Genomic DNA, 27,564 nt, shown 5'->3' on the forward strand with positions numbered 1-27,564 from the left:
GAGCATGCATTTGCTACACACACGTCCAAAATTAAATGAAGCCTAGTAACTCCCAGTGAAAAATGTAGTTAAATGTGACTATCTATAAGCTACCTCATTTATTCTTGTCAATATGCATATATTCTCAACAGCGTAAAGAATTTTGCTGGGGACAATGAAGTATACAGGCTCCATATTTCATTCAAATCCTTACTGCTGGTTTGAGATAAATCTTGAGGATCTGTAAGACCACTGATTAGCTGAAGAAGTTAAATAATACCGTACTGGGTCAAAACAATGCTTCACCTGTTACCACACTGACAGACACAGTAAGCGAAGTTATTTAGAGAGAACACACGAGCCTGGCCACTCTCTGCGGCATGTTCCTCTTCCCAGCATCCAGAATCACAGTATTACAGATATTAAAAGATTTGTTTCTGTCTATTCCATTATGCATCTGTTTTGGACATGTCTGTGAATTGGTCCCATCCCTTTTTGAATCTGCTGATATTATCTGTCTCCACCACATCCTGAGACAACAAAACACAGCAGCAACCTGCAGAGTCACCAAACCCTGTCTTTCAGTAATACTCTGTGTGAGTCATGCAGAACTGCACTACTGCAACCTTTGCTGGGAGCACAGGGAGATACAGAAGACTCACTCTATTCAGGGAGAGGCAATATCTTTTGTTATACCCGAAAAGCTTTCAAGACCTGATGAAGAACTGACATAGGCAAAAGCATGTCTGCTTTACCCAGCTCTATCAGCTGATCTAAAAATATATTCGTTCCCCCTACAAACCTAGCAGCTATGCACTGTATGGACACTTCATAGAATCGTTAAGGTTGGAAAAGACCCTTAAGATCATCGAGTCCAACCGTTAACCTATCACTGCCAAGTCCACCACTAAACCATGTCCTCAAGCACCACGTCTACCCGTCTTTTAAATACCTCCAGGGATGGAGACTCAACCACTTCCCTGGGCAGCCTGTTCCAATGCTTGACCACCCTCTCGGTGAAGAAGTTTTTCCTAATATCCAACCTAAACTTCCCCTGGCACAGCTTGAGGCCGTTTCCTCTTGTCCTATCACTCGTTACTAGGGAGAAGAGACCGACCCCCACCTCGCTACAACCTCCTTTCAGGTAGTTGTAGAGAGCAATAACGTCTCCCCTCAGCCTCCTCTTCTCCAGGCTAAACAACCCCAGCTCCCTCAGCCGCTCCTCATAAGACTTGTGCTCTAGACCCTTCACCAACTTCGCTGCCCTCCTCTGGACGTGCTCCAGCACCTCGATGTCCTTCTTGTAGTGAGGGGCCCAAAACTGAACACAGTATTCAAGGTGCGGCCTCACCAGGGCCGAGTACAGGGGTACTATCACCTCCCTGGTCCTGCTGGCCACACTATTCCTGATCCAAGCCAGGATGCCATTGGCCCTCTTGGCCACCTGGGCACACTGCTGGCTCATGTTCAGCCGGCTGTCAACCAACACCCCCAGGTCCTTTTCCGCCAGGCAGCTCTCCAGCCACTCCTCCCCCAGCCTGTAGCGTTGCATGGGGTTGTTGTGACCGAAGTGCAGAACCCGGCACTGAGCCTTGTTGAATCTCATGCAGTTGGCCCTGGCCCATTGGTCCAGCCTGTCCAGGTCCCTCTGTAGGGCTTTCCTACCCTCCAGCAGATCAACACTTCCACCCAGCTTGGTGTCATCTGCAAACTTACTGAGGGTGCACTCAATCCCCTCATCCAGATCATCAATGAAGATATTGAACAGGACCGGCCCCAACACTGAGCCCTGGGGAACACCACTCGTGACCGGCCGCCAACTGGATTTGACTCCATTCACCACCACTCTGGGCTCAGCCATCCAGCCAGTTTTTAAGCCAGTGCAGAGCGCACTTATCCAAGCCATGAGCAGACAGCTTCTCCAAGAGAATGCTGTGGGAGACAGTGTCAAAGGCCTTACTAAAGTCCAAGTAGACAACATCCACAGCTTTCTCTTCATCCGCTAAACAGGTCACCTTGTCATGGAAGGAGACCAGGTTAGTGAAGCAGGACCTCCCTTTCATAAACCCATGCTGGCTGAGCCTGATCCCCCGGTTGGCCCGCATGTGCCGCGTAATGGCACTGAAGATGATCTGCTCCATGACCTTCCCCGGCACCGAGGTCAGGCTGACAGGCCTGTAGTTCCCCGGATCCTCCTTCTGACCCTTCTTGTAGAGGGGCATCACGTTTGCTAACTTCCAGTCATCCAGGACCTCCCTGGTTGACCAGGACTGCTGATAAATGATGGAGAGTGGCTTGGCAAGCTCCTCTGCCAGCTCCCTCAGTATCCTCAGGTGGATCCCGTCTGGCCCCGTGGACTTGTGAGCATCCACGTGGAGGAGCAGGTCAGTGACAGCCACCTCTTCGACAACTGGGGCTTCATTCTGCATCCTATCTCCATCTCCCAGCTCAGGGGCCTGAAAACCCCGAGGATGACCAGTCTATTAAAGACTGAGGCAAAGAAGGTATTAAGTACCTCAGCCTTCTCATCCTTCGTGGCAACGTTTCCCTCCACATCCAACAAAGGAGAGAGATTCTCCTTGGCCCTCCTTTTGTCGCTGATATATTTGTAAAAACATTTTTTGTTGTCTTTAACGGCGGTGGCCAGTTTAAGTTCTAGCTGGGCCTTCGCCTTTCTAATCTTCTCCCTGCATAATCTCACGACATCCCTGTAGTCCTCCAGAGTCGCCTGCCCCTTCTTCCAAAGGTGGTAGGCTCTCCTTTTTTTCCTGAGTTCCAGCCAAAGCTCTCTGTTCAGCCAGGCCGGTCTTCTCCCCCGCCGGCTCGACTTACGGCACATGGGGACAGCCTGCTCCTGTGCCTTTGAGACTTCCTTCTTGAATAACATCCAGCCTTCCTGGACTCCTTTGCCCTTCAGGACTGCCTCCCAAGGGACTCTGTTAACTTATTCAAGTTCACCCCGAGACTGTGATAAGGTTCATTTCTCCCCATTTAAATATTCTTGGATACAAATGCATGACTGTACCTGCTTTGCTTTAAATCTGGAAAAGCACATACATTAGTTTCCCAAATTTCAGAATCATAGAATCGTTTAGGTTGGAAAAGACCCTTAAGATCATCAAGTCCAACCACTAAGCTAGCACTGTCAAGTGCACCATTAAACCACGTCCCTAAGCACCACATCTACACATCTTTTAATTACCTCCAGGGATGGGGACTCCACCACTTCCCTGGGCAGCCTGTTGCAGTGCCTGACTACCCTTTCGGTGAAGAAATTTTTCCCAATATCCAATCTAAACCTCCCCTGGTGCAAGTTAAAGTCATTTCCTCTTGTCCTATCACTTGCTACATGGCAGAAGAGACTGACCCCCACCTCGCTACAACCTCCTTTCAGGCAGTGGTAGAGAGCGATAAGGTCTCCCCTCAGCCTCCTTTTCTCCAGGCTAAACAACCCCCATTCCCTCAGCTCCTCCTCATAAGACTCGTGCTCTTTTTTGATCATATATGAGAACTAACTAGCTTACTTTTCCTCTTGACTCTTTACCAAGTGCTAACAGTTTTCAAAACAGCAAAAGCATATAAAGATATACAGAAACGACTGTCCTGCTGACATTTAACGAAAGGGGTACAGCCTCTCAAGTCAGCATCTAAACATATTTACAACCAACAGAGTTGCAACGGAGCTGTTTAACTCCCCTTTTCTCTTTATTTTACCTGCCAAGTCTCAAGCGTCTGCTTGTAGCTTCACAAGGCTCCTCAACCTCATAGAAGCCAGGGCTCCGGTCTTCCACAGAGCTGGAGTTCTGCCATTCAAAGCAGAGATTTCTTCCAGCACCCATAGCAAAAGGCAAGTTCTCATACTCGGGTATTTCCTCATAGTGACGCACGTTCTCATACTCTGGAGCACAAGTGCTGGTTACAAAATTCAAATGCATTTGAGACAAATTCTGTCCCGAAAGTACATGCCCATCTAAAGACTCCAGCCTTTGGTTACTTCGCATCTCAGGTTGACTTCTGTTTCTCTGCCTCTTCTTCTGTAACACTGGACTACTTATTTCTACAGAATGTGCCTTGGCAGATTTAGCTTTCCTTTCACTGCCTATAGATGCTATACTCCGGTTGCTACCACTTCCATACCCTTCCCCGCTGGAAAGGTTGGCAATAGCACTATCCATTGACTGACTGCCTTTAGACAGAAATTTTTGGAAGTCGCTTTTCATTAAGCAAACCGACAGTTTCATGTTGAGAAACTTTTTCAAGCTATTTTTCTTCTGATGGTCTTTCAAAGGCTTGTCTGTCCTTTCCATGTCCACAGAAGAGAGAGATTTGGCCCTAGGCTTTGTCACAACAGTCAAGTGGTTGAAGCTGGTAGCAATGTTAGCAGTTTTTAACGATTCAGAATTTCCTGAAAATGGAAGAATAGGATGAGGTAATTTCCAGACAGGTTTCTCAGAAGAACGTTTGGGTATGTCACAGGATGACAATGCACCTTGCTCCTTGGTTGGTGGACACGTAAAGTGAGATCCTTCCAGAGCGCTGTTAGATTTGTCCTCACTGGAGGTGTAAGAACTTTTCTCCACAAGCTCTGCTGATGCGGCTTTTTTTAGTAGACCAGCAGCTGGTAGGCTGTGCCTCTGTGGTTTCTTAGGAACAATTTTTGGAGAACTTTCATCCTTTATTTTAACTTCTTTATCTTCCAATTTTTGTGGGGAAACATGGAGACTATTGGAAACAGATGAGTGCTGACTGCCAGTTAGTTTGAGTTGCTTTGGCAAACTCATGGACAAAGTATCACATCTGACAAAGTTAGTCCTTTTGTCCACAGCATCTAGCATACTGGCATCATCTGTCGTCTCATCCACAGAGTTAACTAAGTTATGGTCTGCATCTAAAGAACACGCAACACTTTCCACCAAATCATAATTTTTGTGTGACGACGGAGGCAAAAGATTTTGTGAAGCTGACTCTGCCGTAGCATCTTCCTTCATCTGATGCACTTTGTCTGCATTGCTTTGCAGTATCTCACGTTTTTCAGGATGAAGCACTTCCGTATTATTGTTATAACAAACACTTTGACCAAGGATATTAATTTTTGCTGGCTTTTTAAAGCTTTGTTCTACAAGCCCAACGGAATCTTTCTCTGAATTAGATGGTTCCTTTGTTCCTTGTCCAGTGGTGTCTATGCCATCCTGACGGACTAGACATGCAGCACGTGGCTTTCTTGGCTTAGGGATAGGAAGCGCTTTTGAGGTCAGGACTGAAGATGTTTCAGAGGAGGTTTTATCAGCATCTGCTTTCATACCCATTTCACCTGAAAACGTACTATTGCTACTTACATTTTTGTTTTCCAGGATTTCCTGGTCCAATGGGCAAGAGCAGCTGTGGTTATTTTCAGCCAAACTAGGACAAATTTCAGACATCTGAAACTCATCAGCTGTGAGCTTACCATCAGTATTTTGTTGCTTCCCTTTAGCTACCTCAGAAGATGACAAAGACTGTACAAGTTCCATAAAATCTATTTTAACGTCATTCTTGGAACTGCTGCCATCCCCTTTGTCAAGTTTGTCTGCATACCTGTGCCTCACAGGACTGCTGTTAGGAAACACACTATGAGTCAGAACGTCCTTAAGTTTCTCTTCTAAAATGTTGGCTTTCAAAACCACCTGATTTCTATTTACCAGTTTTTCACTGTGACTATCCCCCAGAGTTAGTGCGCTTTTTTCACCGACTTTGATGTTCTCTAAGTTTTCAAAGTGCTCAAAAATGATCTGAGTTTTACAGGTGTTCTCCCCATTTCCAAGCTTATGAAGGCATTCAAATTTGCAAGATGACACTGGTAGAATATATGCTGTGTTACCAGTACTCCCTTCCGAGGCTTCATTTTTATAGTTCAAGTGGTCTAGTGTTTCAGATGAATCTCCCCTGTGCTCCTCAAAGCTTTTTGTGCTTTTTCGTGTAGACGATGGAGGTTTAACTTCCGGAACAGATGAGCTCTTGAGAACCTTTGGTTTTGGTGCAATTGCTGGCTTGGTTTTCCTTGCTGCTTGTATGACACCAGTAAGTACAACGTCAGGCTTCGGTGCAACAGGTGGAGGCGTCGCCTTGTGTCCTACCACAAATTTTGGTTTGGGGGCCACCGGTGGCTTCTTAATTTCTAGGAAGGATGGAAAACAAAGACTTTAGTCACCATCAGCCCACAGAACAACTTCACCTGCACCGCCGTATTATGAGGAGTTCTGTAACGTTTAAATCACGTGATCTACAGGTTCTTTGTGTGTGTATGTATACATTTTTCTCCTAAAAGCATGCCTCACTTCTCTACTGCTTTTTTATTAGTTGCCTTTCTTCATTTTAACAGGCACAATCAAGAAGTAGTGGGAAAAGTCTTCAAGGCTAACTTGGTTGTTAAAAAAATAGTTTAACTTTATGAAAGCGCATATCCTTGCTCAGATACTAATATGACATATCATACTAATATTAGTATGACGATAATAAAAAAAAAAAGAGCAGTTTAGCCTGGTTTTGCAGTTTGAACTATTACAATACCATTTAAAAATGGTGCAAATATGTTAAGTGCCTTCTGTATAATAAGGCATGAAGATAACAGGACAGCTAGGGTAACTACCAGGACAGTTCAGTCCCTTCCCCTACCACCTCTGGAAATGTGTAACCTAAAATTCCCCTTTCCCTTCCTCTTCTTTTCAAACAATATTGAGATGGATTACCATACCACCTGTAAAACTGGCATGTCACTACCAGCAGTTCAGTGAAATGAATCTGTGGTGTGAAGTTAATGCAGTAATTTGTAGCAAGTCAGCACCTTCCTACTGTAAAAGTAAAATACTATTCCAATGCATCTTATAAAATTACTCCTCCCAACATGTTACTGCCTGACCTAGAAACAGTCACTTCTGCTATGACTTATGACCTACTTGACAGCACAAGATGACAAACCCTGGGAAGAGTGGACGGCAGGAAAAGGAACACATGAGGAACTTGAAGATTAAGGAGGTTTGGAGGGGTTTTGTTTGTTTGCTTTGTGTTTGGTTGGGGTTTTTTTTGGTTTTTTTTGTTTTTTTTTTTTTTTTTTTTAAAGGTATGCCTGAAACATTTTAATATTGCAGGAGATCATTTATGACCGATTTATTTCCACATGCTGGAATAATTTCAGATTTCTAAGTGCTTTGAGTGATTTTTGATATATGAAAACTGATTTATAAAGTAAACAAATTTCTCATTTTTATGTACTACCTGTACTATTTATTACCTTTGTTTTGAACAATATTTTGGTATACTTTCAGGAAGTCATACATATGTTAAATAAAACTCTCAAAAAACCATGCTAATTAATGTTTCACATGCAAAGAGATTGGGTAAGCCATTGATTTATTATTCCCTTTGAACTGTGGGTTTGGTGTTTGGTTGTTTTTTATCACTATTATTAGTATAGATGTACAACTATATCCTAATCTCTAGCCTAGAAATACAAGAATTAAGTTTCAGGCTTGGGTTTGTTTTTTTTCTGTTTAGGATTTTTTTTTTGCTTGTTTGAAAGAAATCCACATGGTAAAAAAAAAAAAAAAAAAGGCAGATGCCCCCAGTTGCAAGCATTTCCCAAACACTAAGCCACTGCTCTAAGCAGATGGCCAGAAACAATGTCTCTACTATAGAAACAGGAAAACCATGTTTTTCTAGGACATGAATCGTTAAATGGCATCCAGACTGACTCCACTTACGCTTAGAATAGCTGCCCTCGCTGCAATTATGTGAGCAAAGAGGTAAACCCGATGGTAGAGATAATTTTTGAGACATTTTGCAAAAGGGAATGCAGAATTTCTCTCAAAAGGTACAGCTCCCTAGAGCCAGCAATGACCCAGCTACCAGCAAAGGACATACCACCTTCTGCTACCTAACCAAAGACAGAGGTTTCCCACACACTGAAGAGTCAATAGTTTGCTAGGGAAAAAAAAAAAAAAATTAACCCTTTGGATGGGCAACCACTGATCCTGAACAGCCGAAGAGAGTTGCACACTCACTTTCAAACAAGGCAACTGCCTATTCAGTTGGAGAATGAAGTGACAGCAATAAAGGAGCCTCTTTTCTAAAGTAAAAACAGAAGAAGGGATGCCAAATTTGCCACAGAACATGAGGCAGTAGTAGACTTGGGCCATGTTCAGTAATACTTATTAAGATATCAAAGCTCCCTGAAAATAGGAGAGAGACAGTCTGCCTGTCAGGAACCCTTCCTGATGCCCAAGTGAGAGAAACAGATTGCAGAAGATACAGGAGATTAAACACTGGCTAGGTAAGTGATATCCTGTGGATTATTTGTCCCACTCTACAAATTGAAGTCCATAAACCTTGGAAGTATCTCCCTCTCTAGTGGGACTGCCTAACGTTTTGGATAGCAATCAAACTAGATTACTCTGCAGGGCTTTCAACTAGTATTTCCTAGGGAAGACACTCAGAAGTTATAATATGATACCATTACTTGAATATAAGATTCAAAACTAAAACATGAAAATATAAAGGGATACAAAGAAAACAAACCAGTTGTTTATAAGCCAGTAGAGGAAACCTGGCTAATGAACAGAGTGAGAAAAATTCACTTCTGATAATAAGGGCAATTCAATACGATTTCTGAAGCCTACTAGAATTTTTCAAATTACTCCAACATTAAAAACCATCGGGACAGAGAGAAGAGGGCAAGTTGTGTGGTACAATAAAGACACCACTATCTGCTTTAAAGTGATTGCTCATTTCATCTAGAGTAGATACGGGTCAATGTATTAACAGGCACATTACAGTCTCAGTATCAATACAGATCTGCAGTCAACAGCTCAATCAGAAAGGAATGTGATGAAGAGCCCTTTCAAACATAAATATGACGTGAGAGGAAAGACTCCAGGAAGGGAATGCATACCAGTAGTTTTCCCCAACAAAATATCTTTAAGTTTCTGAAAAATACAAGTGATGAACTTCTTAGAAAAAAATCACAGCAGCTAGGCAAGTATAAAAGTATACTAGATTCCAATTAGAAATCAAGAATTAAAGTTCAGTTGATTATAAACTAATTTAATTCACTGTGTGTGGATAAAAAACAGTTCTACATAACACAGTGCTTTAAAAGGGACAGTTTTTCATCCTGAACAGAAAGAAAACTAAGTAGGAGGCAACTGTTATATATAAAGGTGTAAGGAATGACTGAAGTCATATGAGAATGACTTTTTGTTAAATGACAAGCATAAGCAAGCCTCTTCGGTGAAAAACAATAAATATAATCAAGGAAACGTTATACAACAAATGCACGGAGTGGCAAGTTGTTTGGACAACGGGCTTTCTCCTGGCCCCATATGGAACTGTTCACCTAAGAAGAGAGATGGTTGGTTATGCTTAGGAGAGGAAAAACTGAAAAGAATTTGGAAATCATCATAGCTAGTTATTTTATGAGACCTCCATGCAGGTCTGCAGCTAAGCACTAAATAATCCTCCAAATTACAAGGAGACAAATATAGAAAGATGAAGTGAGCTGAAAATATTTCTGTATGCAGCACCTGCCAGACTGTTAGCGATGTGCTATGTCACCTTCTGGCATTCTTAGATCAAAAGTTGGGATGAATGCAAGAAATAACTACAGATGTATCCAAGGTCTAAAAATCATGCCTCGAATCCCAAGAAAGCTCATCCTGCTTAATTGAACCAAAAATTTAAGAAGTGAGATGGTAATAGTATATATACTTATGCACATGTGAAAGATTTTTGATAACAGATGGCTCTTTAATCGGGGGGAAAAAAAAAGACATGATGAGATCCCATAGCTGACCACTGAAGTTTGACAAGTTCAAACTAGAAACAAAGCTTTAAAATTATTATTAAACCCAAAGGATAATTAACTACAGGAACATCTCGCCTAGGGTTGTAGTGGAGCAACCAGCACTTACGGTCAACCTAAACTCACTTTCTGAGATGTACAGAAGTTTCAGAGGAAATTTTGGACTGGTCATTGGATTCTCTGGCTTGTCTTACTCAGGAGATTAGAACAGAGAATCACTATGATTTCCCTTGCTCTGCCCTCCAATCTTACCCCATTTCTCAGAGAGGAGAGCCTGCATCCAGACTAGCATCATGGGTTACCAGTAATAAACCCAAATGTAAGAGCAGAAACACAAAGTTTTATTCACATAAACAGATTAAATTATTAGGAGCCAGAGAAGCAGCCAGAGATATCCTCTGACCTGCTTGACTAGGCAAAGGAAGAAATCCATAAATAAAGTGACTAACAAAGCTGCCTCATCAACAGGAAACCTACTGCTCATCTAGGAACAGCCAACACTGGGTTCAGTGCTGAAGAAAAAAAAAAAAAGAAGATGCTTAAAAATACCAACACACCCAACACCCTTCAAAAAAGTAGATTAAAAAGGGTATTATTTTTCTAAGAATAAATAGCCATTAACACCACCTATGCAGGTCAATGCATATGCTCTTTGTCCGACTTCAGGTTATAGCACAGAGAACAGACATTTGTCCCTCTGGTGAATTATCTCCTCCAGCATGCTGAGGAAAAAGCAACACCCATTCTCATCCTGCTGAGCTGCTCTGCGACCGACGCTTGTTTACTGCTCGACTAGCACGTGTTCCTGTCCTACCTTCAAGTTGTTTCAGAGGACGATGAGAACACCGTGGAGCAACCTCTACTCTCAGTGTTTTGGCCTTGAAGTGTCCATTCCTGTTCTTCAGATGACAGGATTTGATAACTGAGAATCTCACTTAAAAATGCTCCTGTGTCTTCTCCTATGCAATATCATGAATGAGCAGGAAAGCCAATAAGACAGTGCAGTCTTAAGCACTACTATCACAGCTTTAAATATTCTCCTCAAATTTTTACCTCTTGTTATCTTGCCTGCCCAGCACAGGAATAGGGAGAAAAGAAGATATATGAAGTTGAACTGGGCAAAAAAATCAAATAGCACTACCTCTTCTGCAATAAACCCTACTATTGCTAAAGGAACATTTTCCCAGGTTATGTCTATGCATGTATTTTTGAGATTATGTTAACAACTTCTACACTTGGGAGCAGCAAAAGAACATGTTCACCTGCATCTGTTCAAGAAACAGGGACAAATGGTTCTGGAGGCTGTCGTGCAAACATAACTTGATATTCTTTTCCTTGCAACGCTCCACGTGAACAGAGGCCTCTCTCCTGGTATTCAGTGTCCCCTACGGGACTGTCTCTAGCCACCCAAGAGGTATCCCCGTGGCAGGATCCTGCAACCCACCCTACAGAAATATCCTTTTTGAACCACAAAACAGTAGGAAGACAGTAAAACAATTAATCAGATTTTGATCTGATTATCTAAAACAAGATTTGGACAGCAGCTGGACTTAAAGTACAGGTACGCAATCAAGTTACTATGGGGTAAGCCAAGCTGCGAATTTAACAAATCAGCTACTCTATAGCTGGCCATATGTATACTCTTATCTTACCGCACAGTACACGAGGTAGTTTATTCCTTTTGACCTACGAGGTGAAATCTATTTCACATGTACTGTGAAAAGCAAAGGAAAGGGCTTGAAACAGTTACCAGTTAGCAGCTGGCCTACTGTAAACGTACATATTGGCTTTCTCAGGGCACCTTGTTTACATATGCATATGCTATTCTCAGAGTTGGGAAATCACATCTGTAGGCTATATATGAAAATAAAACGATGCCCAGAAGGTATCTACCAAGGGATCAATGTGCTCTTCTTTCTTACGCGAAGGAGGAGCTTGCTCCAGCAGCCAATTTACTGTTTCTGGGACGACTTTTGGCATAAAATGCTACAACTCATAGACACGAAACAAGAAAGCCAATCCAGCTTTTACAAAGCGTGTAGAGAGAGATATAATTATTGCTATATATTTGGGACACAGTCAGAGATTATTGTGATGGTAGTTAATACACCGCACAGAGAAAGAGAGAAAATATTTTAAAACTCCTGTTCTCCAGCAACTTAAGTTTTAATGACTCACAACACGGCTTTTCAGTTCAATTACTTTGCTTTCAGTTACAGAAAGAAAGTTTCATTAGGTAAACACCTCAAAAAAGTATTCTGAGATCATTAATTTATTTCCTGCAAATATGTATTTATTTTCTCGTTATGCAAAGGCTCTGATTTTCTCAGGTGCCAAAATGCTTAAAAGAAAACAAAAAAAGGAGTGAGTCATGACATCCCGGAAGATAACACGTGTAGTTTTTAAAATACAAGGGGAAAACGATGGTTTCCAAGCCACTATGGTTTTAGAAATCATCCTAAATAAACTGCAAAAGGAAAACATTAATTTCAAAAATCTCAGGTTGTTCAATGACTTGTTGAAATAGAACAGGAAAGTTGGGGATAACTTTAGAGTAAGGACAAGAGATGAATAAACAAGCTTTTAAGATCGCATGCAGAGATAGAGCTGAGTAACTTTAACGAGACTTGACATATTAGAGGGTTAAAGGGACATTAAACCCTGTAGGCCTCATTTTTTCAATCCTTGAAAGCAATGAAGTTTGACTGGAAAAGTCATGTTGATTTCCCCCGCCCTTCTTGCTATGTTTTTTTTCCATCTGAATTACATTTTTGACATTAAAACACACTACATATTTCTCATTGCTGTTGTCAATTCAGATTTCAAGTCTAAGCTATATATTCTGCCCACATTAAATAAGCTGTATAGATTCACATATAAGGACTGTTTCTTCAGCAAGAAATAATAAATGTCAAACTCATAACTCTGAGCTTTTGTTTTTCCCTTTTAAAGGCAAAGCACATACTTGAAGACAGCACAATAGTTCCAGGCAGAAAATGAGTAAATGCGCATTCATCAGCATTGCATATAAAGAATATGCAGTACATGAGAAAGCAATGAGAGAATAACTATAAAAGAAGGTTAAAACCAAAATACAGGTTGATCATTACAATAAGATAATTTTTAAATTATCTAGAAGTATTTTAAATAAGTGCTATAGTTCCTTAGTTCTAACAAGTCCAGATTTACATATACATCTTCATACGTGTAAGCAACAGCTATGAAAGAACTGCTTCACCTATCACTGAATGACATCCAGCTCTGGAGTGAGATTTAAATGAAACAATTCTGTGGAGGAACTAGAAAAGATATATAGCAATAAACTGAAAATGCACTGCATTATTTAGAAAGGCAAAAGGCAAGCTGGAGTGGAGTTAAGGCTGGGTTATCAACGTTCGACCTTTTGCAACTTCTGTCCATGGACAGAAGCTGTGTTTGGTATTTCTCTCCCTACCATAGCTCCCTCAAGTAGCACAGTGTCTCTCTTTCAGAGAGTCTTGCGTATCAAGCTGAAGTCACTCATATCTGCAAATCCTACTTAAAAATATTAAATCAATACTGATGATGCTGTACCAGGTTGCTTTATTCCAGAGGCACATTAAAGCAAGACACAAGAGAGAGACGCTCAAGACCTTCAAGTTAAACTGAAGGAAGAGCAGAAGGATTTCTAGGCATTTCAGACTCCATCTGAAGCCTTCACACAGGATAACATTTCTACTGAAAAGCTGTATTACCAGTCAGTTGTCAAAAAGCTAGCTTACGTAGCAGAAACCAGAGTAATAACTGAATTCACAAGCTAAATAATTTCAATGTAGGAAATAGATCCTATAGATCACAGGACTGAAATTAAAATATAGGAGTTGGTATGTCTTTATTTCAGCAATAGCTTTATAAAGCATGTCTATATATTTCAGGAGCTAAATTCTGCAGCAATACAAAGAGACGGATATTAAACCTTCAGAACTGTCTTCTGGCAGTCCTCAGTCTCTTCATACCCTGCCTATGAGCTCCTTAACTGAAACGTCAAAAGCTGTCATGACACTGACAGCAGGATCGTGAATCTCTAATCTTGTTTCACCTGTTCCCCATACATTTTTTTTATCCTCACATAATCTATCACACACAAAATACTCTTCATCTCCTCTCCAACAGCCTTTGCATATCCCTCAGCTTCCCCCTTCCTGCCCACCAGGACTCTCTCTACGCCTTTCCCTTCAAATCCCTGCTAAAATTCACATTTTCCATGAAACTGTCCCACTTTCTTCCTACTGATATTCCTCAGCATCCCTTTCTCTTTTTTCTAAGTGACTTTGTTCACCAGACCCCTTCCTCCTCACCTTCCCCACAAACACCCTCACAACATAATCTAAAACAGAGACTCAGTCACACAACCTCAGCTCTAGAAGTCCTGAAATCACTGTTCAGTGCTGAAAATCTATCCAACTTTGTGAAACTTAGTACCATATCAAATTTTAACAGCCCAGCTGTAAGCTCTTGAGCACCCCCTAACACGTATCTTTTATTTGCACAGCTGTTTAACTCAAAAAAAGAGCAGCAGTGAATTGTACTACCAGCAGTGCTACTAAACAACATGAACATACAATGCAGCTGCTAAGTAGATGATATCCTGCTTTATTACATGTCTTTCCAGATCTAAGCAAAATCAGTTCTATCATATATATTAAAAGTGGAAATATATTCAACAGAGCAGAAAGATACATTAAATAGCTCTTTTTTATTTTCCAGTAAATTCCGATTCACTTAACCCAGATAACTTACTTAATGCTGGACTTGCTAACAATTTGACATGTTTGAGAGGAAAACACTGAGAATTAGGTTGATGTTTTTGCTTCATGTCTGTGTGTTGCTTTTTTTTTAGAACACACACCCACCCCCCCCTTACAGGAAGCCCTTCGCTGCTTCAGGTTCACGCTGTAGTTAGCTGTGTTTCCACCCAATACATCATAACTTACACACGGCATATTTTCAACGCAGAGACAACTCTTATTCTTGTCTTCGAGCAGACTAAGAAAGGAATCCACTAATCTAACAGACGGGTGAACAGAAGTACTAACAGCACACCACCGCGCAGCCAAACAAACAAAAAATAGGAGAAACTCCCTTAAACGCGGGGAGCTCTTGTTTTCAAGCAAAAGTTTGCCTCGCAGCTCTGTTAGCCATAAAATTGGCAGCGGTCAAGAACGGGGGGGGGGGGGGGGGGGGGCAAGGTGAGGGAAGCACTGGAGTCGGTCAGTTCCCACCAGCAGCTGGGAAGGGAGGGAGGCCAGCAGCGAGCGCTTTCCAGCACCCCGGGCTCTGCGTGGGGGCTGCGGCTTGTACGAGCCGGCGGAGGGCAGGGACGCCCCTGCCGCAGAGCCGGAGCTCGCAAACTTTCGCAGCTCCGCGAAGTCCGACGGAGCGATGACCCGAACCCCGCCGCTGGCCCTCCCGCCAGAAAACCCCCTCTCCCCGGCGGAGGCTCTTGGCAGGTTTCGCCCGAAGAGGCGCGAAGCCCCTCGGCCGGACACCGCGGCCAGAGCCGGCCGCCGGGCGGCGAGCGGAGAGCCCGCCTCAGCTCAGCTCGGCGCGGCGCCGGCCGCCGGGGCCGGGACGTGCCCGCACGCCCAGCCCGCCTCCCCGCGCCTCCCCCGGGGCGAGGGGGGGTCGCAGCGCCCGGCCCCGCCGCGGCGGTGCGGGGCGGGGGGGAACCGGGCGCAACCGCCCGGCGCCGCCGGGACGAGGAGCGCGGCGGCGGCGGCGGCTCCGGTTCCCGTCCCGCGCCGGCACCGCCGGGCGGCCGCGGCGAACCTCCCCGGCCGCCGCGGGGTGAGGCGAGGCTCCCTGGCCGGGCTGGCGGAAGGGAACCGCCGCTCCCCAAACTTTCCCCGGGCACTCACCGGCGGAGCTCATGGTGCTCCCCACGCGCCGCGCCGTCCCTCTCCTCGTCCCTTACGCCACGGCCCCCCTGAGGGCCGAGGAGAAGGAGCCCATTGTTCCCCCGCGCCGCCACCCAGCACCGCCTGGAGCAGCAGCAGCAGCCGCGGCCGCACCCCCCGCCCGCCGCCGCATCCCGCCCCGCGGCTGGCGGCAGAGTGAGCGCCGGCAGCGCCCGCCGCCTGCCCCGCCACCGCCCGGCGGCGCCCCCTGCCGGGCCCGCGGCCCGCCCCGGCCCGGCCCGGCCCCGCCCACCGACAGCCCCGCCCACGGGGCGCCCGGAAGCGGGGCCTCGCCGAGCCTTCTGGGGGCCGTAGTTCCCCCCGCCGCCAGGCAGGGCCGGGCCGGGCGGGGAGGGGTCGCCGGCGGCGCGGCGGACTCCGTTTCCCAGAGTGCCCGCAGGGGGTGGCATGGCGGAGAAGGATGACACCGGAGTTTGACGAAGAAGTGGTGTTTGAGGTGGGCGCGGGGGCGACCCGGGGCGGGTTGGGCCCGTCTCTCTCCGCCCCTCGCCGGGGCGTTGCGCCGCGGCCCCCGGGGGCGGCGTGCGCCGGGCGGCCCGAGGTGACCGTTGGGCGTGAGGCGGGCGCGGGGCCCGGCCCGGGGGCAGCGCCTGCCGCCGGCAGCCTGCGGCGGGCGGGGGAGCGGGGAAGGGCGGGAGCCGGTGGCAGCGGCAGCGGCAGCGGCAGGCCGGGGCGGTGCTCGGCGGGACGGCGTGGGGCGTCCCGCGTTCAAGAGCAGCCCGGGGACTGGCGTGGCGCTGCGCCCTCCGCGCAGGCCGAGGGCGGGAGAGGGGCCGGGGGCCGGGCCGGGAAGGGGCGATCCTTTGTGCGGCGGCCCGCCTGGGCTGCGCGGGTCGGCGCCGGCCGGGCTGCCTCTCCCCGCGGGTCGGGCCACCGGCCCGGCGAGCTGCGTGAGCGGGAAGCGCGGCGGAGCGGGAGGCCCCTGGCGGCGGGCGCTCCCTTAGAGCCGCCTGCGCCGGCCCCGGAGGATCGCTGGGGGCTGAGGAGGGGCGAGGGGCGGCCGGGGCGCCGGCGGCACCGCCCGGGAACTGCGGGTGCAGAGAGCGCAGCGCCCGCGGGAGGCCTCGCACCGCGCTGCGCTGAGCTGGGGGTGGGGGCAAAGACAGTCAATCCGCTGTGTAGCTAATAAATCCTGCTTCTAAATCGGTGTAATTCACTTAAAAGGTACGTTTCAGCACACACTCATCTGTGTAGCAGGTACTGAAACCACCTTATCTTTCTAGTGTTTATATTATTTACAGGATTTGCATAAAACTTTCACAATTATATTGCATGTTTTGTTAGATAATGAGGCTACAATATCATCTTGGACTTATCGAAAACAGTATATATATATATATCTGCTGTTGCAATTCGATAACATCAGATCAGTTTGCAGCGGGTACATGTAATTGCGTCTTCATGGAGAGCACACCTGGTTTTGCAGGTGTACAGAGAAAGTGGTTATAGAGAAATACTGTCTTTAAAATTATTGACTATTATAATAGTAATAAGGCTTCTGTTTTTACCAGGATGCAAAAAGCTCCTTGCATAAGGAATGATTTTTTTTTTTCCCAGCTGTGTAAGTACTACCTGTATATGGCTTTGGTCTCTACCACAAAGTTTTGTGTTTATCCACAACCAACCTTGAATTCTAACAATAAAATCTGTTATTTATATTGCCGCTATGTTAAATTGTTTCCTTCAATGGCATAAATCCATGGAGAGAATTTATTTCACGGGTATAATGCCTGCCCTCTGTATTTCCTTCTTCAGTAAAAGTGATACTCATTTTACAGTTCCACAGTTCATGCAGCAGTTACTGTTTTTATTGAAAAAAGTTCTGCTGCAGAGGGAGTAAAAGATCTCCCTGCACGTGCATATGCACTTCACTATTTTCTTAGCATTTTGGGAGTGGATTGCTGTCACTAGTAAAGGCTCTTTGATATATTACTGTGTTAAGTGTGTGTATGTATGTATATATACACACTTATAGGTATACCGAGTGACGTAGTAACGTATCTTTCGTATATTATGGTACAACTGTAACATCAGATAAGCAACAGTAAGAAAAATACAGATTTTTTTTTTTTTTGTGGTTGATTGGTTGGGGGGCAGAGCTGGGTGAGATACCTGCTGATAATGTTGAAATGCCCGCAAAAATTATCTTCAGAAGTGCTCAGCAGGGTTCATGCTATTGTAAAATGAAGGCTCCACAGAGAATTATGAACATACTAGGAAGAAAATTAACTCTATCCCAGCTGAAACCAGGACAATACTCCACACAGATGAGCCAGAGATGAGCATTAGCAAGGAGCTGAAAAATATTTGGGTAGTTATTGCTACAAGGTATTTATTTTTTAATTACTGGTTTAATTTTTTTTGGGGCCCTAAACTCTCTCCCTTAATTATTTATGGTTTCTCTTAAGCAACTATATTTTTCTGCACCTTGGTACGTCATGTTGTTTGTCTGTGATCACTGTTGCAAGGAGGCCTTCAGCATTTAGACCTAGGTTACTGTGAACAGCTGTTTTCTCTGTGCTTTTGGAGCTCTTGTGAACAAGATAGTGGTCAATATTATAAGCAGTAGTGGTCTGCTAACAAATGCATAATCAGGAAAGAAGTGGTCCTTCATGTTTTGAATACCCAACAGAATGGGTAAGAGAGGGAAGAGAAGCAAATGCGTAATGCTTCACCTATTGCACACAACACTTATGCCCAGTGTTATTTTCTGCACATTTTTCAGGTCGTAGCTCCGTCCAACAGGCCCTGAATACATCAATGACAGTTGTCTGCATTACGAATTTTGCAGCGTCAAATAGATGATGGCCCACAGATAGATATTTATGAGCTTCCAAGGACTGATCATTTTTCTCACTATCAAAGTATCTTTTACATTAATGTATCTCTGAAGGAAGGGAAGCACAAACATGGTATCACTGCCCTGGGAAAGCAGTGTTTTCCATCCGGTTCAAGAGCCGTTGCAGATCATTGTGACTGAACAATAATGAGCAATGGGCATTTTACTTTATCCGGTAAGTGCTGCCATACTCTAGTTTATAAATGAATTCCTACAGCAGCCAGCGACTTTCATTCACCAACTGCATAGTCCTCAGCACTTCAGTTCTTGCGTTTGTTACAACCAGTTGCTCTTGTAATTAAAATGCTGCAAATACGGGGGGGAGGGAACAGAACCCAAGAAACACAGAGGTGCCCCCAATATGCTTGGCCCGGGCTCATCGGCCAGCAGTGTGTCAAATTAAAAATTGTTGCAGTGTAGAGCAGATTGTACTGAAAAATGGAGGAACAATGAATGATATTTTTTTATTAATGTCTGTCTTAATTTATTAAGGGAGACCATGAGATAGGAAATTTGATGTTGTTACTTGAGATGAGTTTTTTACAAAATGAGCTACAAGATGGAATGCTGTGGTTACAGTGTAGTGTGCACTGCAGTTACAGTGTACCCCAGAGTCCTCTGGAAAATTGAAGTGTTTTGTGTATTTTGATATGAGACTGGAATTGTGTTAGGGTTTGTTGTTGTTATTGTTATTGTTTGGACAATGACATCTCCTCCTTGTTCTCTTTTTTTAAAGTGTAAATTAAAGAAGCTCCTTGTTCAAACTGGCTAAATTTCTGCATCATTATTGCAGTGGGAACTTCATTGCTTTCATAGTTAATAACTGCCATCTAATTTCTGACTTGAAATTTATTCATGGCCACTTCATACCTACTTGCACTTCTGCTAATATCGTCCATTAGCATATATAGTTCTTATATTTTTCTAGAATTTACCTCACCTAATGTATTCATAGAAAGCAATCTTATCCTGGCTAGGGATTTTGCTAAACTGAGTAATCCAATATATTTTAGCTTCCGTTCACAAAACAGATTTTCCTGTTCTTCATTTTTGGTTTGTTTGGTTTTGTTTGGTTGGTTTTCGGGGTTTTTCTACGTCTGCTTCAGTTTGAGTTCATCTTTCTTTACCTGAGCTCACAGCATGGTACTTGGCATTCTTGCTGGAGTCTTGTACAACTATTTTCACTTGCTTCTGCTGGGAATAATTTGTTTCTTGCATCTTAGGCCTACAAACAACTTTTTCAAGTCTTCATACTCTTTGACTTGGTTGTAACAGGAGAGGGTAACCACTCATGTCTGTCCTTATTTTTATCAACAGCTTCCACATTATTGGAGAGTTTGTTTTTATTAGTCCCTCTGTGTAAGGTCTTGCTGTTGTCTAATGTTAAATTCCATGCCATTATCAGTACCCACTCAGGGTCATCCAGTTCTTTTTGTATGATGTGTCAATCCTTTTCTGTGTCTATGATGTTACTTGGTGTTATCGGGAAATTTCATTAGCATGCTTTTTTGGTATAAGGTTAATTAAGGAAAATTCAAAAGCTTTGACCAAAGACTCATTCGTTAGGAACTCCATTAGTAACCTTCTGATCTGATAGCTTTCTGTTCAGCATAACCCACTGTTATCTCTGCCATCTACATATTTGGTTCCTTTCCCATCTTTTTCATCTTAACTGATATGGCACAGTATCAAAAGTCCATACCCCGTATGGCACAGTATAAAAAGTCCGTATAAACTTCCTGCATTTCCTTTACCTAGAAAAATCATCTGTCTTGTCAGAGAAAGATGTCGAGTGAGTTTGGCACAATCTACGTCTGGTGAATCCATGTGATATCTTCTTTGATGATCATCTGTTTTCTTCTTTGTCTTTGAATTTTGCAAGAATAATTATTCTCAGTAGCATGCTGGCTTTTGATCAGATTCATAGGCCTGGCATATGCCTGATTGCTTTTTTCTCCTTGTAAATATAGGCACTGTGTTTGCTTTTTTCCACTTTTGAGTTTATAGATTAAAAATCCTTTCTGCTGGATCTTTGATCACCTGTGCCCATTCTTCCAGAACACTGGGATGAAGGTGATCCCAACACTGCTCTTTGAGTGTATTTTCAGCTCCCAATTTCTGCTTCCGGCTAAGTCATTTGTCCTATATTTTAATGAGCTTTTGCACGTTTGGTTTTTACATTTTACATATTAAAGGTATGTGCACAGAATCACATGGTTGAGGTTGCAAGGGACCTCTGGAGGTCATCTGGTCCAATCTCCCTGCTCAAGCAGGGCCAACTAGAGCCGGTTGCCCAGGATCATGTCCAGATGGCTTTTGAATATCTTGAAGGACGGAGACTCCACAACCTCTCTGGGCAACCTGTGCCAGTGCTCAGTCACCCTCACCTTAAAAAAGTGTTTCCTGATGTTCAGAGGGAACCTCCTGTGTTTCAGTTTGTGCCCATTGCCTCTGGTGCTGCCGCTGGGCACCGCTGAAAAGAGCCTGGCTCCATCTTCTATGTACCCTCCCTTCAGGTATTTACATACATTGAGGAGATCCCGCTGAGCCTTCTCTTCTGCAGGCTGAACAATCACAGCTCGCTCAGCCTTTCCTCGTGTGTGAGATGCTCCTTCCTTCAGGTTCACCCAGACTGTTGTTGGAACCTAATCCCAGAAAGTCTTCCTGACTGTGTCAGCTATATGGTTCTGGTGGAAAGGTGAGAGCTGACTTTTCGTTTTCCATTTTAATGCTGTGTTTGCAGAAGAAAGTTAATCCGTGGAAGATTTTTCACCAGATTGCACAAAAAAAGTGAGATTTTGACACCCACAATGTCAAACTGCCACCCGCTTGGATTTTTAAGGGCTTTTTCATACACAGTGTTTGAAATATAAAGCTTTGTGTGTAGAATTGTGTAAAATACAGTACTCATTTTCATTGCCATAAACATCTCTCTCTCTTTTTTTTTTTTTTTTGTTTTAGTTAGGAAAGAAAGCTTTCCTCACTTGACATTGTTTTAATTAACTCAAGAGTCTTGTGCCATTCCTATAACCAGTTCTGTCCATATTATTTACTTAATGTTGCTATTCACTGGCTATTTCAGTACTAGTGGAAATACATGTTAAAGAATAACCCCACTAAAGTCTGGCTGAGCGTCATGATGTTAGTGTCACAGTTGAATCTAATCTTTTATTCTAGATCTAGAGGATCTGATCATGACTCCAGACTTTTAAATTTGGGATTTGTTGTTTGTCCCCTTAGAAATCCCAGACTGAAAAAACCAATATAAATAGTATATGTGATCTTTCCCGACTTCAAATTTTATATTGTGCAAATGGGAGAATAATAGCAAATTAACAAAATGAGACTTTCTTTGGCTCACCTATCTGCATCAAATCTCGGAATCCATACTAATCTGTATTTAAAAAGAAAACAAGCTAAGGAGGAATGCAAAGAGATTCAAAAATCTCATGTCCAAATTCAAAAGTTTGTATCTATGTAAAATATTGAACACAGCTCTACTGAACCTAGAATTGGAACCCACAAACTCAGAACAAAGATTTTGAACGTATAACAGATGCTCTCATGTCACAGCCAGCCCTTGCTCAAGCAGTCATCTACCCATCATTGGGGGAAAATATGCACAGAAATGGAATTACCCTTTCCAGAGTTTGGAGAGACATGCTTTGCGTTCTTTGTCTTCTTACTGTAGTGGAAGAAGCTGATGTGAAAAATGAGTCCTGAAAACAGTGAAGTGCTTTACAAAAGCAGCATGCCATCCTGAGAGAGAAAGGAAGCTCCAGGGCTCAGCAGAGCTGGCAGCTGCCTGGCCCTGGGTCTGGCCTGTGTGGGGAGGAGGTAGGAATGGTGGAGTCCATTTGGGAGAGACGTGGGACAAAAGTGCTTGGGAAATACAGGGCAACATCATAATGCGTTCAAATGTCAGGTTCAGAAAGACAATTCTCACTGCATATTTAGGCAACAAGCCAAGATGCTGCTTGGCGCTGAGGGGCGTGGAGGATGCCTACATACAACGTTCTGAAATACAGATTTCTGGAAGATTTAAGAGAGATTCCAGCAAGAGGCACCACCAGTTCCCAGCATAATACAACTATATTCAGAGCAGCCTTTAGCTGATGTGTTTTCTGTATGCCTACAATAGTAAAGCATGTCTAAAATATGTTTTTTCTTTGCTTAGAATACTGGCGCATCACTAAATTGAGATGTTCAAATCCTCATCTGAACTCTTTTAAACCAAATGTAGCTTTTATCAAAACACCCAGTGATGTTTGTTTTCACAAATGCTTTCTCCAACCAAACTGAGCTGTTCTAAAATTATTTTGTTTAAAAAAATGAAACAAAAACAAACGAAAACCCCAGGAAACCTAACCTCAGAAACTTTGTTGTGGTGAAAAGTTTAAGTCACATTCATTCAAAAACCTGAAAACTTTAGGACTTTCAAAGTAATGTGATTTTTGTCAAGCATCAGGCTTATAAATGTTGCATTCTAAAAAATAATGTTTCAAATGTTATAAATTAGGAAGAAGAAGAAGCTGAAAAAGGATATTCACACAACTTCACTGGTAGTGTCAGTAATGCTCCCTCAACAGGATTTTTCTCACCAAATATTGGGTGGACTAAAGATGCAATACTCTCATTTTATACGTGCGCATGAAATAAAGCCAGTTTTAAATACACAGTTCTGTCAAAACCACAGTTCGCTTGCCATTCTGATGAGCTGTTTCTGAGACTATGCTTTGCCTGCCTGAAGTGTGGGCTGTTGCCAGAAGAAGTGTTTGGGCTTCACTCCTCTTTTCCGGCTTATTCCCATCCTCTTCCTTATGCTGGTGCCTAGATTTGTGGGTGATGCTGTAAGCTGGCTCAGGAGACTGATTAGAGTATAAACTAACCTGCCTGAGAAAGAAAAAAAAGATTTTTTTTTTTTTTATTTTTACAATCAGGTCAGTTCCTTGTTCCATCTCACCATTTGGCTGTATAAATATTACCATTAGTGTTCTAAAATGGCACTGCAGCTTTCATCTGCACCTACTGGTAATGGCAGATTAAATTGGGCATGTAAATGTAGCCTAGGGAGATACCTCTGCTGCAAATTGCAGTGTACCGTAGAAGCACCTGGACTAGTGACGGATAGACTATTTTGGATATTTTGCTTCTCAGCAGTCCGCTAAGAGGAAGAGGAGGACAGGCTGTGCTTCTTTTCATCACATGGCTGGGAGGCACGTGATATTAGAGAGACAATAAAAGAAACCGCAAGCTTAAAACTGTGTAAAGAGCAGTCTGGTTGTTGCGGAGGCCAGGTAAACTCCTCAGGCATTTTTCAATAATACTAATGTTGTATCTGAACAGATAGAGAAAAGTATTATATGGGCCATATGGTGTGTGAACCCATATTGCCTTTATTATTTTTAATAGAAAATTTGAAGACAAAAGTACATGATGATCCATAGCAAATTTTGAGGTCTGTTGGTCCAAAAATTTTGTAGTCCTCTTCTGTATTAAGCGCTGTGGGGTCATGTTTATGGGAGGGTTAATACTGCAGTACTGCTCTCACAACTTCAAGTCATGAATCAACTTCCTTGAGACACTTGAATAAAAAAAAAAGACTCACTGTACTTTTCTTTTAGTCTTTATAATGTGATTGACTCTTTGGTTTCTTGGATGCTTTTCACTTCAGTTTGCTTACAGTGTGTTGTCAGTAGGAGTCAGAATTAACATGATTTATAATGGATAAACAAGTTCATTCTTTGGAGCTGGTGTTTTAAAGAGGTTTCCAAAATGTTTCAGAAATACGCCGCTAGTTTACCAGATGCATTGACTTCATTAATTTAGTTTTGAATGTAAGTGAAGGGTAAAATCTGTGAGTTGTTAGTAACTGGTATAAAACAAACCAGTTTTCCTGTATCAGCCTAGTGCGATGACCTGCGTGATCAGTGACTTCCCACCCAAAGCTTTGGGTACAGAATCTGGCTGGCCTGTTACCCTCTTCTCCAGGGAAGGTAACGTTTACCACTTTCAGTTTTTCAGGTGCTTTTCATCTCTGTCCTTGTCAGAAAGGTCCTGCTCAGCTTTTCACCTGTATATGCAGTTCCACTTTTGAATGGGTAAATAACGCAGAGCTCTCAGTGAGTTTCAGGGCTTTGTCTAGTATGTAATATTTCTTTCTAAGGCTTTTCCACAATGGCGGTAATGTGCAACCACCTGCTGAGAATGCAAAGGAAAGAGCTTTCCCATGTCACAGACCAAGTGATACACAACTGTACACAGGCTATAAAACTTTCCTAACTCTTCAGGACACATGGATGCATGCAGAATTAGATATATATTGTACATCAGAAAATATCCGGGAACAGTAACAGATTAATGGCTTCCAAGTAGTTCTCGGAGCCTGCTTCTAAATGAGAGGATACAGTAGTGCTGGAAAAACTAAGGCCTGCGCTCCTGTGGTGGTGAAAGCAGAACAGGAAATTTAAATGACTCTTTCGCTGCCTTGAAGTCATTGTCTAATATTAGCCCTGTCAGCGCCTGGCTCTTTCTCAGTCGGAGCACAGGAGGAGGCGGTTACCAGCCAGGAGGATATGACCAAGGCTTTTAAATACTGTTGCTTGGAAAGTCTTATTAATGGCTGCGTATAAGATCGATGTGCAATAATTCTTTCAGGCAGTACCTTTTTAAAAGCCTTTAGCAATCTGTCATCCTCATCTCCCTCCCCCCAGTCAGAAAGCCACGTTAGTCAGGAGAAATCGCACGATCCTGGGAAGTTTCAAACTGCATCCGCTGATGCCGTCAGGAAAATGCTACTGTGCAGGGGCGCAGGTGCAATTACACTGACGGCTGCTTCTCATCCTCGGCTCGGGGCATCCTGGAGGGACAAGCGGAAAGAAACGGGGAGGTGGGCGAGATTCTCTCAGGTGCATGGGAGCAGTACCGACGAGAAAAATGGAATACCCTCTTCCAGGAGACAAAGATTGCACTGTCTGTGAGTGTTAGCTCCACTTCTTCAAATCTGTGTTTTGAGAGAGGGAGGGAGATTTCTCTACTGTTTATTTTGTTCTGAGTTTAGCCACCTGTTCAGCATCTCTTAGCCTTTTCTGTCACTGTGGTAGAAATGTTTAATCTTTTTTTTTTTTTTTTTTTTAACTGATAATTTATAACTTGTAGTTATTTTGGAGGTGGTTTAAGCTTTAAGCTCGCACAGTGTTTTTGGCATATTGGAAACCTCAGCTTTGGAAAAACATCTGTATTTCAAGAAGAGATCTTTAAACCTCTTACTTTGTGCGATGGCATTAAATATTATTTTTAAAGTTAATCTGCTCCATTAGCTATGGTTGGAAACTAGAGCAGGGGTTTACTAGGTAGTAAATTTTATCGTAGTAAAGAACATTGGGTGTGGGAAGCCCCTGTCTCTAATGGAGAAATCCTGAGTCATTTACTTCATGATGCATCAGCAAAAATAATTTGGGTGTGGCTTTGGTTTTCAGCTGCTATTGTAACAAGGCTATGAAAGCTAACAGTGTCTTAATGCAATTTGTGATCGGAAAGGTTTTTGTCAGAATACACACAAAATGCCTCACATATTAAAGCGCAATATCTGTGCTTGCAAGGCTGCAATAGATGTAAGTATTTGAGTAGATATCTATCAAAAGTAAGCTCTTTTCCAAAGCTAGGGAATCCTCTGCTATAACAACCGTTCCATCACATAGCAGTAGGTAATGTTATGTATGTTTGATTATCTTTTAATGTTTGGCTTGGTTTTGATTTTTTTGTATTTATTTTTACTGTAGGCTTAGAGTTGCAAACACAATCTTTAGTCTTCAGTTTAGGTTATGTTTTTTTCTAAGTCGGTGCTGTGTGGCAAGTGGCATTAAAATAAGCATTGGGAAAGGGTTAAAGAACAAAACTAATATAGTAGACTGTTCCTTAATCCTGCATAATGTATCTTGGGTTTAGAATCAGACTCAACCACTTTTAACAATGACAAAAGGAGAGTTGAAACTAAACACATGTATGTGAGTGAAATAATTTTTAGTAGTATGGATCTAAAATAAATATGCTCGGGGAGTTATGAATGAGGAGGAAAGGATTTTCTTTCTTGATTCTGGAAATGGGAGCTTATATAAACCTATACTATACTATAAATGTCTAGTTACAATTGAATGGCTTTGCAGTATGACTGACTAGTGAATTAGAAAAGTCAAAGAAAGATAAGTAGGGTTTTTGTTGTCAGTCTCTGCTGAGTCCCCAGAAAACCCTAATTCTTAAAATTTTCAAAAAGTAAGTTCCTACTCAGTACATCAACTGTTTCTGACTACCTTGCTTCACTTACTAACAAGATTTTCCATGTATAATCTTTATGAAGTACACCAAAGAATAACGACATTTTGTCTTCTGTCGGTCCTGGAACTGTTTTCTATTTCCAGCACACATTTTGGACAAGTAGCATAATAAAAAAATGCCCTGGCTGTAAGTGTAATGCCTGTCTCTTTTATCTAGGTGGTCTCAGAAAGTGACTTAGAAGAAACTTCAGAAATAAATGCAGCATATTGCTGAGAAACCCTATCTTGGTATCCTCACTTACTTTAGATAATATTTCCCATCAGTAACTGGTAGTATGATGGTAACATAACAATAAGCTGAATTGTTACCGTTTTTCTTCTCTACTTTGTAAATGATTCATTACCATGTCATTCTAGTAGAGACAACTAAAAATAAATAAATGAACCTGACTGTCAAACATGACTTGTTATTATCTAAGTCGGGAGTGGTTGAAAGTAGAGATTCAAAAATACATGGAAATAGATTCCTCTAGAGTAACATGATGATGTATTAGTAAGAAGATGTGATTTTATATTTTAAATTTCCTTTTCATGCCGTCCACTGAAACAACCTTACTCTCCGTTTACCTCACGTTCTAACATAAAAGCTTTCTCTCAAGTCTAAATTATATATATATTTTTTTA

The 27,564-nt window shown here is 43.0% G+C and overlaps 2 protein-coding genes across 17 annotated transcripts in view; one reads left to right on the plus strand and one right to left on the minus strand.

Moving 5' to 3' along the window:
- Positions 1–15,925, minus strand: part of FGD6 (FYVE, RhoGEF and PH domain containing 6) — a 77,919-nt gene extending 61,994 nt beyond the window's left edge. For both annotated transcript variants that reach the window (XM_087766540.1, XM_087766539.1), the window contains exons 1-2: positions 15,709–15,925; positions 3,694–6,133 (exon numbers count right to left, since the gene is read on the minus strand). In XM_087766540.1, the coding sequence (XP_087622666.1) occupies positions 3,694–6,133; positions 15,709–15,721 (2,453 nt within the window). In that variant the 5' untranslated portion in view covers positions 15,722–15,925. The remainder of the gene's footprint in view (positions 1–3,693; positions 6,134–15,708) is intronic.
- A 125-nt stretch (positions 15,926–16,050) lies between these two features.
- The window catches only part of VEZT (vezatin, adherens junctions transmembrane protein), a 69,832-nt gene continuing 58,318 nt past the window's right edge, over positions 16,051–27,564 (plus strand). For 7 of the 15 annotated variants that reach the window (XM_087764333.1, XM_087764335.1, XM_087764340.1 and 4 more), the window contains exon 1: positions 16,051–16,204. In XM_087764333.1, the coding sequence (XP_087620459.1) occupies positions 16,169–16,204 (36 nt within the window). In that variant the 5' untranslated portion in view covers positions 16,051–16,168. Of the gene's footprint in view, positions 16,205–18,514; positions 18,783–21,284; positions 21,306–25,438; positions 25,584–27,564 lie in introns of those variants that run through there. The other 8 variants (XM_087764348.1, XM_087764343.1, XM_087764337.1 and 5 more) reach the window with 7 other exon arrangements.

The sequence above is a fragment of the Nipponia nippon genome, unplaced genomic scaffold (genome assembly GCF_047370975.1).
Source record: "Nipponia nippon isolate SJK-2023a ecotype South Korea unplaced genomic scaffold, ASM4737097v1 scaffold_3, whole genome shotgun sequence".
NCBI lineage: Eukaryota > Metazoa > Chordata > Aves > Pelecaniformes > Threskiornithidae > Nipponia > Nipponia nippon.